This window comes from Lactuca virosa, chromosome 4, assembly GCF_052849685.1.
Source record: "Lactuca virosa cultivar CGN04683 chromosome 4, Lactuca_virosa_CGN04683_v6, whole genome shotgun sequence".
NCBI classification, from domain to species: Eukaryota; Viridiplantae; Streptophyta; class Magnoliopsida; order Asterales; family Asteraceae; genus Lactuca; species Lactuca virosa.
In genome coordinates this window covers 44,840,686-44,852,751 of record NC_136429.1, presented here as the reverse complement: position 1 = coordinate 44,852,751, position 12,066 = coordinate 44,840,686, and the positions used below count along the sequence as shown (strand labels likewise).

General features: G+C 39.4%; 1 protein-coding gene across 1 annotated transcript; it reads left to right on the top strand.

Annotated features, from left to right (window-relative positions):
* Positions 1-3,778: 3,778 nt before the first annotated feature.
* On the top strand, positions 3,779-5,857 carry LOC145104375 (putative mitochondrial protein AtMg00820). The gene is made up of 2 exons (XM_079041635.1): positions 3,779-4,094; positions 5,739-5,857. Exons 1-2 carry the CDS (start codon positions 3,779-3,781, stop codon positions 5,855-5,857), a joined length of 435 nt encoding a protein of 144 aa, XP_078897761.1.
* Positions 5,858-12,066: the final 6,209 nt, after the last annotated feature.

Genomic DNA, 12,066 nt, shown 5'->3' with positions numbered 1-12,066 from the left:
CACATAAAGTTCCCACCTTTTCCCCACATGCATGGCCCTTTGGGCTAAAAAGGCCAAAATGATATTCTATGGCTTGCATGAGGGCTCCAATGGCATAAAGTTTGCACTTTTATGTAATAACAGCCCCTCTAGGTCCTAGATCTGGAAGATTATCCACTTGGGTCGTCCATTCTCCAAAGGTTATCATTCTTGGTCCAAAACCTTTATAAAAGGGAAAGGAAGAGATATAATGAACTAGAGGTCAAGATAGAAACTTGATTACCAGAAAATGTAGCCAAAGAAGTGTAGTTTCTGGATCTACTCTCTTCCTATTGAGCCTTCTAACTCCTCCTTCTTCTTCAAGCTTCAAGAGCACAAAAGATTTCTTACAAATGGTTCACACACTCACAAGATGCTCTAGGGTTTTGTGGATTAGGGTTTGGGACAAGGAGGCTGTAAATGAGGCCAATGGGTGGGGATTAAGATGCTTAAATAGGGTGCAAAACCCCGAAATTAGGGTTTCACTCTGTCAGGCCTACTCTCCGAGTCGAGGGCTCTTGACTCATCGAGTAGGTGGTTGAATCCCACGTCCAAGACTAACTTCTACTCGACGAGTCTGGGGCTTCCAACTCGTCGAGTAGCCTTTCAAACAAGAATAATTTGTAAATAAATGCGTACCAGAGTCCGGGCGTAACATATATATATATATATATATATATATATATATATATATATATATATATATATATATATATATTTAAATATACTAGGTTTAAACCCATGGAAACCACGGTTGAGAAAAAAAAAACATTATTGATAATTCTAAGTCGTAATGACTAATAAAAGATTTATACATTAAAATAAAAGTTGGATGACTATGAATGCCATTTACATGAAAGTAAAATGTTATAAGTCACAATAAATGAAAAATGTTATAACTGACCTACAAATGCTATAATTATCATTAATATGAAAGTAAATCTTATAATCGATATTAACATGAAAGTTGAACGCTAGAATTGAAAAATAAAATAAAATGCAATAATTGAAATTAGCATGACAATTTAATGCGATAGTTAAAAATAAATGAAAGTAAAGTGATATATTAGACATTAAAATGAAAGTTGCATGTTGCAATTGAAAAAATAAAAGTAAAATGCTATAATTGATATTAAAATGAAAGTTCAATATAATAAAAGATACAAAAGTGAAATGCTATAATCAACAATAACACGAAAGCTGAGTGCTATAAGTGAGAAAAAATGAAACTAAAACACTATAATAACACTAAAATAAAAGTTTAACATTATAATCAATTTAAATTTAAAATCAATGTAAAATTTTAAAATCGATACGAAATTTTACTTTAATGTCATGAAACAACAAATTACTCGATTATATTCAATATTTGGTGGTTATCATTCAGGGGCAAGCATCACGAACGGGAATCTGATTTTGCAACCGAAATGGTTATTAACCGCTAATTACGAAATCGTAACCAATTGGAGTGGTTCCGGTTCGGAGTGATTACTGAAACCCACAATGAGGTAACCTTTAAATCATTATTGTTTTTTAATCTCCAAATTCAGACTCAAGGGACTTGACTTGACTCTTTTGAGTTCTTTAAGCCATGTTTGACTTTTAAAGTGAAACCAGAGCTTCAAATTTGATACTAAGTCATTGATTTAACCAAAATTATGGCATTATAATTTAAATCATATTATAATTTCTTACAACTAATATCAATGTAAGTACACTTGTCACCTACAAAACCAACTTACTAACATTTCTTACTAAACAAAGGATAACCAACAACATCCTCCCCCCGTGAGTTGAGTTAACCACACACTACACCATTATCCTTCGCATCACGACCTTGTTTCCAGCAACATGGTTACTCTTTCTATCCACAAAGTTTATGCCATGTTCCAGCCTAAACCCATCAAGATTAACATCTAATTGCAATGTTGTCCCTATATAAACCTCTATGTTAAATGTCATCACTATTTAAACCTCTTAGTCAACAGTCACTTCACAAAAACAACATGAAAGATTGGTATCAATATTTGAACCCGTTAGTCAATAACAATGACTTTATTAAAATATAAAGAAAATCCTTGTTCTCTCTAACAAAATATATGAGAAAAGATGAGTTGTTTATAGTAAGAATAATAAAAAGAAAAGGACCAACCATAAAAAAATTTAAGGCATTGTACTTTGGCAGTGAGATAGTTAAATACAATTTAGTACAAGTATGTACGTCCCACGTACAAGCCTTTCATGCTGTACGCTGAGCATACATGCTGAGTACGCCCCGCGTACTAGGCAGACTTGGGCTCTTTCGTGTTGGGCCTGGTTGTGTTGGACCATATTGGGCCATCTTGATTTTTATGGTTGGGTTGTTGTGTCTTGTTAGACCTTCTTGGGTGAAGGACCACGAAAGTAATTGGGCAAAATTTGGAAAATTGGGCCATATATGAGCCTTAGATGTCATTTTGGATTTTGGGTCTTTGGTCATCTAGTTGGGCCAAGCTTGAGGAAGGGTAAAAAGGTTTTTTTTACCCAAATTGGACTCATAGTGTGAGTCAGGGGCTAGATGTTGATGGGTTGTCATTACGGTATTTGATAAAGCGTAGATTTTAGCAGATCTGCAGTCGGAGATTTTTCGTGAGATCAGCTGTTGATGGGGTGATGTCTTGATATTGATAGTTCGAGGATCTATCAGCCAACAGCAAGGGATCGTCTGTATGTTTTGGCAGTGTGAGGTGAGTTTTCCTTACTGTACTTTCGGGTCGAAGGCACCAAGGCCGACCCATTGGTTTGATAACCTGATATTGTTGATATGCCGAGTATGGAATAGATCTGCATCATTATATGCTAGTTGCCGATATGCTAGACTGGTAGATCAGTAGGACTACCTATGATTCTGTCTGCATGATTATATGTATATGTGTGTTATCTGTCGGCATATTGAGTTGGGTTGAGGTTGTACTGCTTTGTACTGTTGCTAACAAACGCTAGAGCATTCCAGATATGAGCTGAGGGTCGGGTAGGGCATACCAGACTCATACTAAGGGCTTAGGTGCATTCCAGATATGAACTGAGGGTTAGGTATGGCATACCAGACTCATACTGAGGGCTCAGGTGCATTCCAGATATGAGCTGAGGGTCAGGTAGGGTATGTCAGACTCATACTGAGGGCTCAGTATCATTCCAGATACGAGCTGAGGACCAGTTGGTATGCTAGACTCGTACTGAGGGATGAACATTGGTATTCCAGTCCGATGACTATTTGGGTTGGGAGCAAGCCAAACATAAGCTATGGGCCCCGAGGGCAAGCCAGACTTATGATGTGGGCTCATGAGCAGGCTAGATATGGGCTGTGGGCCCAATAGGCAAGCCAGATTCATACTGTGGGCTCAGGGGTAATCCAGTCTTTTAGTTGTGGACCCAGTACATGCTGTTGTTGTATATGTGTTATCTGTTTTTGTGTTGGTACTTTGGGGGAACTTACTGCTTTGTGCTTACAGTTTTGTTTATGGTTTCAGGTTCTTCAGATGATTCATGGCAAGGTGAAGGCGTGACCATACACATCGTTGGTTTTACAACAGATTGAATCTTGGGAGACTCTGATTTTAAATCATGTTTTGGAGACAATGTTTTTGTAGACACTTTTGTTAATAAATGGGTTGTTTTGAAAAGTTTAAATTTGTTGAAAATTTTGGGATGTTATAGTGGAAGAGCTCCTAAGAGGTATAGACTTCTAACTGATCTGTATGATGAATGTGAACAGATTATAATGTTGGATGATTGTGAAGAACCAGCCCCATATGCTACAGGTAGCAAATATAATGAATGGAATAGTGTAATGAAATGTGAACTTGATGCAATTGTAAAGAACAAAACATGGACTCTTGTAGATCTACCACCGGGTCGAAAAGCAATCGGGCTCAAATGGGTCTACAATGTGAAAAAAGATCCGAGTGGAAAGGTATTGAAGCATAAAGCTCGTTTAGTGGCAAAGGTATATGTCCAGAAAGAAGGCATCGACTTCGATGAGGTATTTGCTCCGGTAGCTCGAATGGAAACTATATGTATTTTACTTGCACTTTCAGGTAATAACGGATGGGTTGTGCACCACCTCGATGTCAAATCTACATTCCTAAATGGTGAGTTGGAACAAGAAGTTTATGTGACCTAACTGGAGGGCTTTTTGAATCATGATCAACAAAACAAGGTGTACAAGTTAACCAAGGCGTTATACGGATTTCGACAAGCACCAAGAGCTTGGAATTCAAGACTCAATAAGTATCTCAAGAAAATTAGGTTCAAAAGGTGCTTGGAAGAATATGTTGTATATACAAGGAACACAAAGGGAAAAACACTGATCGTGGGTGTGTATGTAGACGACCTCATAGTTACAGGTGACTATAAAAATGAGATAACATGCTTCAAAGAACAGATAAACAGGGAATTTGAGATGAGTGATCTGGGAAAACTCTCATATTATCTTGGAACTGAAGTCCATCAGCATGAAGGAACAATCACTCTAAAGCAAAGAGCATATGCCAAGAAAATACTAGCTAAGACTTGAATGGAGGAGTGCAATCCTTGTAAGTACCCAATGGAACCTAAATTGGAACTAACCAAGGATGAGGATGGAGTATAGGTTAATGTCACGGAGTATAGGAGCGTGGTTGGTGCACTGCGATACCTGACCCATACCCGACCCAACATCAGTTATGTTGTTGGACTGGTAAGTAGATTCATGGAGAGACCCACAGTTCAACATATGAAAGTAGTGAAACACATCTTAAGATACGTGAAAGGGAACACAGACTATGGTCTGGTCTATGGCAAGGGTAATAGAGAAAGTGTTATCACCCGGTACACTGATAACGACTTAGCAAGAGATGTGAACGATAGAAGAAGTACGAGTGGAATGGTATTTTATCTAAATGAGAATTTGGTCACATGGGGATCATTAAAGCAGCGTTGTGTAGACCTTTCATCATGTGAAGCAGAATTCATGGCAGCCACCTCAACAACATGCCAAGCGATTTGGATCTGACGACTGTTAAGTGAAGTAACTAACTACAAGATCAAGGCACCAGTGTTGTACATTGATAACAAGTCTACTTTGGACTTGGCAAAAAATCTTGTATTCCACGGGAAAAGCAAACATATTGACATGAGATACCATTTCATTTGTAAACGTGTGGAGGAAAATGACATTGTTTTCCAGCATGTGTGCAGCAAGAAACATAGAGCCGACATCTTTACTAAGTCAATGAGGAAGACTCAATTTCTAGAGATGAGAGACCTACTGGGAGTACAACAGGTAACAAGTTCTGAATTTAAAAGCAATGGCATGACCTGAACACTTTGGATTAAGGGAGAGCATGTTGGATTTAATCCAAACGTGTTCAAAAGACTTGGACCCTCTTCAGGGGAATTTTAGTTAATTTTTATGTTTGAATAAGTAAAAGGCCATGTAGGCCATCAATTCCGTTTTCTTTAGTAGAAATAGATCATGGATAGTTTGTTGCTATCTTTTAGGGATTTCTTTGCTTTATGTAGTACGCTCCTTTCCATTTTGAGTTTAAGCACCTGAGAATAAAACGAGAAAATAGTCCCAAAAGCTTCCCCTGTTCTTCTTCTCTTGTACTCTGTTTTCTGTTTTGCACCAGGTGCAAGGGGTTGATTCCAACAAAAGAGGCCAAAAAACTGAAATTGACAAGTATTTTGCAATTAATTAGAAGATGGAGCTGGAAATCGATGTTATAAGAGAAAGAGAAAGAGAAATAAGAAGTTGAAGCTACCTTTTACCCAAGATGCATGGTTTCCGTCGGAGTTGAAGCCCTTTTCACTGGAGTAATTGAAGCCCTAAACCCCTTTGATCAATAATCTCACAATGGGGAGTCCCCTTCGTCGGAATCGATGATGATGCAGAGAAAACGGGGGAAGAAAAAAACAGAAGCGAGATGAATACACGAAATAAGCAGAAAGTGAAGTTCAACGTCGTTTCTTTATGGCCTTTATTGGCGACACTTAAGTATTTAGCGGCGACAATCATCAACAGCGGTGACAATTGTGGAGGGAAGGTTACGGCGTCTTTTTTTATTCCACCTTTAGCTGCGACAATTTCGACCTTTAGCAGCGACAAATTGTTGTTGGTATTGACTTTGCGCGACAATGAACCCCAATCGTTGGATTAGATAATCGATCGAACGATTGAGATTTACCGGAAGGTGTTAGTGCGGATTCGGCCTCAACGCATTATCGGCGACATTATTAGCGGCGACTCAAGCTTGAGTCGCCGCTAAAAGCCGATGTCACCGCTAATAATGTCGCCGGTAATGATCTTGTTTCTTTTAGTGTTTGTTACTTGTTTAGACTTTTTTGTTATGGTATAACTTTTAATTAAATTAAGCTTGTTTATAGAGTTTTGTTTTGGCCCCCCTTAGTCAAATGCTTCTGTTTCGCCTATGGCTGCAAGAACTAATTTATATTTGTTGGTAACATGACACTATGAGGCATGTGAGTGAAATGTATTATGCCTCGATGTCTAGCTTGGGTCATGCTCAGTCTCAGAGACAATATGTTTTTCTGAAACTTGGGTGTGAAAAAGTGTTTAAACATCCAGAAAACTACAAAACCATAAACTTGTAAGGATAAGTGGTCTCCATCTGCCACTTTGATAAGTCTCGTAACTCTTTTGTGTCAATCATTTATGGTGAATATGATAAGATTTTGTAATAACAGTTGCAGTTACACTGGAAATGGTGGAAGCTTATGTGAATAGTTTGTTGACATGATCTATTGCACAAACGAGCTATGTTTGAAGGCTCATCTCCAGTCTTTCTGTCACTGAATTATCTATGAGATTCGTGGGATCAAGCAACTGAAGAAGAATATAAACATGATGTACGTAGACCAACCAAACCTTTCCTATAAACATGGGTACCCAAAAAGTACAGGTAACTGGTGCATAGTATACCCGATATTAGCTTTACGTGTCACAAATGTCTAAGGTCCATGGGCACCTTTGGGCATGCATTTAAATTTACCACTTTTTGTTTTCAAAAAATTTAATCTATTTTAGAATGAATTGTTCCTTAAGTATTTAACAACTATAATTGTTAGAAAGGGAAACAGGACTTATATTTTTTTTGCTCATTCGTGTTTAGAAAATTTGGGTGAGAATTGAATAGGGATAATGATTTGAAAGGGTAATCAACTATATATTTTGTATATATTTGGTCACTTAACTTTTTTTGGCCGACTATTAACCATTAAACTTGTTTTTTTGTTTAAAACATACCAATATTGCCTACAATAGCAGGTAAAACCTATTTTGGGGGTTGAGTTCCACCTCCGGCGGCTTTTCCGGTGGATGCAAGCATCGGCGACATCTCCGGTCATCTTCTCCGGCGACATTTCCGTTTTTTTTGTTTCATTCTTCTCCATTGATAAATCACATAAAATTAATTTCAAAAAATGTTTCTTAAATCTTGTTTCTTCATGTATGGCCTGTTCAGATCCCATATCAGGGAAAAAAAAGAATGTTCAGATTCATCACATTTGTTTACGTAGAAACTATTAAACTCATACTTGTGAAAGGAAACCCACATTTCGTATGCTACATTAGTGTGTTGTAAAACCCTAAAAAGAAAAGGGTAAAGTTTCTGATAAGTTCAAAAAGCAACAGCAATAACAAATCGATTGTAGTGAGTTTTCCCCAACTAGGTTTGATTAACACGACCCTTTCGATCTGATTGGTACACTCATTTAAAAACCCGAATCTTCATCTTTAAATATGGTAAATCTGTTGGTGAGTGTTGAGTTTTTGTTTGAATCCAAAGTTATAATATTGTACAACAATCAAGATCTGCTATGGCGAAAAAAGGTTGAAGAACAGGCGGATCTGCAACATGCAATCGAAACCCTAACTCGAATCTGGAAAATCGTTTCACAAACCCAAACTCGAACATCAAGAAACCCTAAACAATTTCAAAACCCATTTGAATCTGGAGATTTCTAATTTTCGCAGAACAATGATGTGTGCGTTGGATGTGTTTCAAATGATAAAGAGAGAAGATAGAGAGAATCTAGGTTTAAGTTCTTGGGTTCTTTATCTTCCTCTTCAAGATTCGAACTTTCACACACAAACACCAAGAACACACAGTTGGGTGTGTTTTGTGAGTTCTTTTTCTGGGTTCGATTTCTTCAATAAAACTCAGATTAAAAATGTATTTGGAGTTAAAGAACATCGGAAATGTCGCCGGAGAAGATTAGTGGATATGTCTATTAGCGTAGCATGTATGTATGTATATTACCTTAGGCCCAAGTATTGTATTTGTATCAGAGCGCCTCCCGGTTTTTTCTCTAAACCTATCGCCGCCTTCTTCTTGCTCTCGGCAATTCTGTGCTCTGCTTCTCCCCTCTTTCAATCGCTCCTCTCTAATCTGCCTCAAGAATGTCTGAATCATCCAAGAACACCAAACCTTTTGGTGTAACCAACATTAAAGTCTACATTCCTCTGATTCTGGATCTTCACAAGCTGAATTATGATACTTGGAAAGAACTCTTCCAGACCCACTGCAACAGTTTTGGAGTTAAAGGTCATCTCACAGGCACTTCTAAACCCGCAGATGCCAACGATGTAGCTTGGTCCAATCTTGATGATCTCATCAAGATGTGGATCTATGGAACTGTCACTCAAAGTCTTCTCAACTTGATCCTCAAACCAGGTGCTACTGCTCATACCGTATGGACTGATCTGGAAACTCTTTTCAGAGACAACAAACAAACTAGGGCAATTGAGCTTGATCAGGAACTTCGAACCCTAACTCTAGGCGATCTCTCCATCTCTGATTATTGTGAAAGAATGAAGGTGATTTCAGATTTACTCGCAAACATAGGATCACCGGTGTCTGAACAAACATTAGTTACATATCTCCTTAATGGATTGTCACCAAAGTTTGACAACATTGCCTTTGTCTTGCGCCATCAAGACCCGCTTCCATCTCTTCTAAAATGCAGGTCGATTCTTACCTTGGAGGAGCGAACCATGAGTCGAAATCGACCTACCCAACCTCTCCATATGAATCATGCATCGTCACCTCAAGCTCTTCATGCTGTAAACCCCAGCCCCTCAAACTCACGCAACATGTCCTTTTCTCAAAACAACTGAGGTGGTCGTCGCTCTTCACAACCACGTCGCGGTGGCTCCCACTCAACTGATAATCGCCACCCATCCAGAACCACCACCACAATACCATCGTTGCCATCGGGTTTTCCATGGACTCCATACCCGGTTCCGTGGAATCTCTTCACCTGGTCATATCCTTCCTGGCAACAACTCACTCGACCACCGACTTCTACTACTTACCAACCGATGAGAAACCAGCAGCCCGGAGTCCTCGGTATTGCTCCAAACTCGGGTCTACCGACTCAACAGCCCCCTGTAGCAGCCTTCTTTGCTGCCCCTCCACATCAGAATCTTGTTCCTCCAGCTCAATGGGTTCCCCCGCTGACCCCGGATGAGCCTACAGATATCACACAAGCCTTGAACTCGATGCACATAATTGATGGCTTGGATACTCAGTGGTACATGGACACATGAGCTACCACTCATCTTGCCTCGGACACAGGTAAACTCACTAATTTTGGCAAAAACTGTCATATAAATCACGTTCTTGTTGGCAATGGTTCTTCCATACCTGTTCATCAATTTGGCCATACCCGATTAAAATCCTTGCATCGTCCCTTGCACCTTCGTAATGTATTAGTCACACCTAATATTATCAAAAACCTCATATTTGTTCGTCGTTTTACAACTGATAATCTTGTTTTTATTGAATTTGATCCGTGTGGTTTTTCTATGAAGGATCTCAAAACTCGTTAGCTTCTGCTTAGGTGTGACAGCTCCGGTGACCTTTACCCAATCATTCCCTCTACACAAGTTGCTCTTCTTTCCGGTTCTACTTCCTTGTGGCATCAACGTCTCGGTCACCCTGGAGCTCATGCTTTTAATCATTTAGTTTCCAATAAATTAATTACATGTAATAGAAGTTCTAGTACTGTTTCTTGCCAAGCTTGTCAACTTGGCAAATCTAGCCGTTTACCTTTTGAAAGTACAAACACTATTGTTTCTGGCTTATTTGATATTGTTCATTATGATTTATGGCAATCTCCTGTTGAAAGTATCAGTGGTATAAATTATTATATTTTCTTTCTTGATCACTTTTCCCACTTTGTCTGGGTATATCCTCTCAGAAAGAAATCAGAAGTTTTCTCAAAATTCTTACACTTTCGTGCGTTTGTCAAAAACCAGTTCAAAACGGACATTAAAAGTTTCCAATGTGATCATGGGGGTGAATTTGACAATCATCTTTTTCATAATTTATTCAATGAAAATGGCATCACATTCCGTTTCTCGTGCCCTCGAACTTCCCAACAAAATGGAAAGTCCGAACGTATGATACGTACAATCAACAATATCATACGAACTCTTCTTCTTCACGCCCACCTCCCACCTGATTTTTGGGTTGAAGCTCTTCACATGATGGGTCATCTCCTAAATCTCACACCATCCACTTCCATACAAAACGACATCCCATACACAAAACTCTTTCGGAAATCCCCATCTTATTCTCACCTTCGAGTCTTCGGGTGCCTATGTTATCCTCTCATTCCTACTCCGTACAAACTCGCCCCTCGTTCTATCCCTTGTATCTTCATTGGCTACCCGTCTCATCACCGTGGCTATCGTTGTTTTGATCTCGCCACTCGAAAAATCATTATCTCCCGTCATGTCACCTTTGATGAAGACTCTTTTCCTTTTCGCTCCATGACACCAAATCACCCCCCTCCTACTCATTTCTCGACCACAATGAACCATCATTCATTTCTCGTGAGTTTCTCACCTCTCAACACTCTCAACCTTCACACTACCACCGAATCACCCCTACCTCGATCTCACCTTCAAGCGCTTCAAGATCCAAATTGGACCATTGCCATGAAGGACGAGTTTAATGCTCTTATTGCCAACAAAACGTGGGTTCTTGTCCCGCGGCCTACTAGGGAAAATGTTGTTCACTCGATGTGGTTAGTTCGTAAAAATATAAAGCGGATGGTTCTCTTGAGCGTTATAAAGCTCGGTTAGTTGCAAACGGAAAAAGCCAACAACCGGGCATTGATTGTGCTGAGACATTAAGCCCAGTTGTGAAACCTGCTACTATACGCACAGTCCTTAGTCTTGCGATTTCACGCAAGTGGCATATTCATCAGTTAGATGTAAAAAATGCTTTCTTACACGACCATCTCAATGAGACAGTTTACATGCATCAACCTCCAGGGTTCCGAGATTCAAATAATCCAGATTATGTCTGTCTTTTACAGAAGTCCATTTACGGATTGAAACAAGCCCCACGGGCATGGTTTCAACGGTTTGCAACGTTTATTAGTCAAATTGGATTTACTCACAGCCGTTGCGACTCTTCTTTATTTATCTTTCGCAGGGAAACACAAGCTACTTATTTATTATTGTACGTTGATGATATTATTCTCACAACTTCCTCTGCAACACTTCTTCAGCAGACTATGTCTTTATTGGCCACTGAATTTGACATGAAGGACCTGGGCGATCTTTCCTATTTTTTAGGTGTTGCAGCTACACGCAATGATCATGGCTTATTCCTATCACAACACAAGTATGCGCAGGAGCTTCTTGATCGCGCCAACATGTCCAACTGCAATCCCTGCCGAACTCCAGCTGACACGCAGTCCAAACTTAATTGCATTGGTGATCCTGTTTCAGACCCTACTTTATATCGAAGTCTGGCTGGCGGTTTACAGTACCTCACATTCACCCGCCCAGACTTATCCTATGCGGTACAACATATATGTCTATTTATGCATGACCCTCGAGAACCGCACATGAAAGCTTTAAAACGCATTCTCCGATATGTTCGCGGTACTCTTGACTATGGACTACAGCTTCGACCCTCCTCAACCACCGGTCTCATTGCCTACTCTGATGCAGATTGGGGGGATGTCCATCCACTCGTCGGTCAACCAGTG

Bases quoted from the DNA above. Each gene is read 5' to 3' on its own strand.
- LOC145104375 (XM_079041635.1), top strand. From the start codon at position 3,779: ATGTTGGATGATTGTGAAGAACCAGCCCCATATGCTACAGGTAGCAAA. The intron at 4,095-5,738 runs GTAATAACGGAT...GCAATTAATTAG, and splicing joins TATTTTACTTGCACTTTCAG to AAGATGGAGCTGGAAATCGA.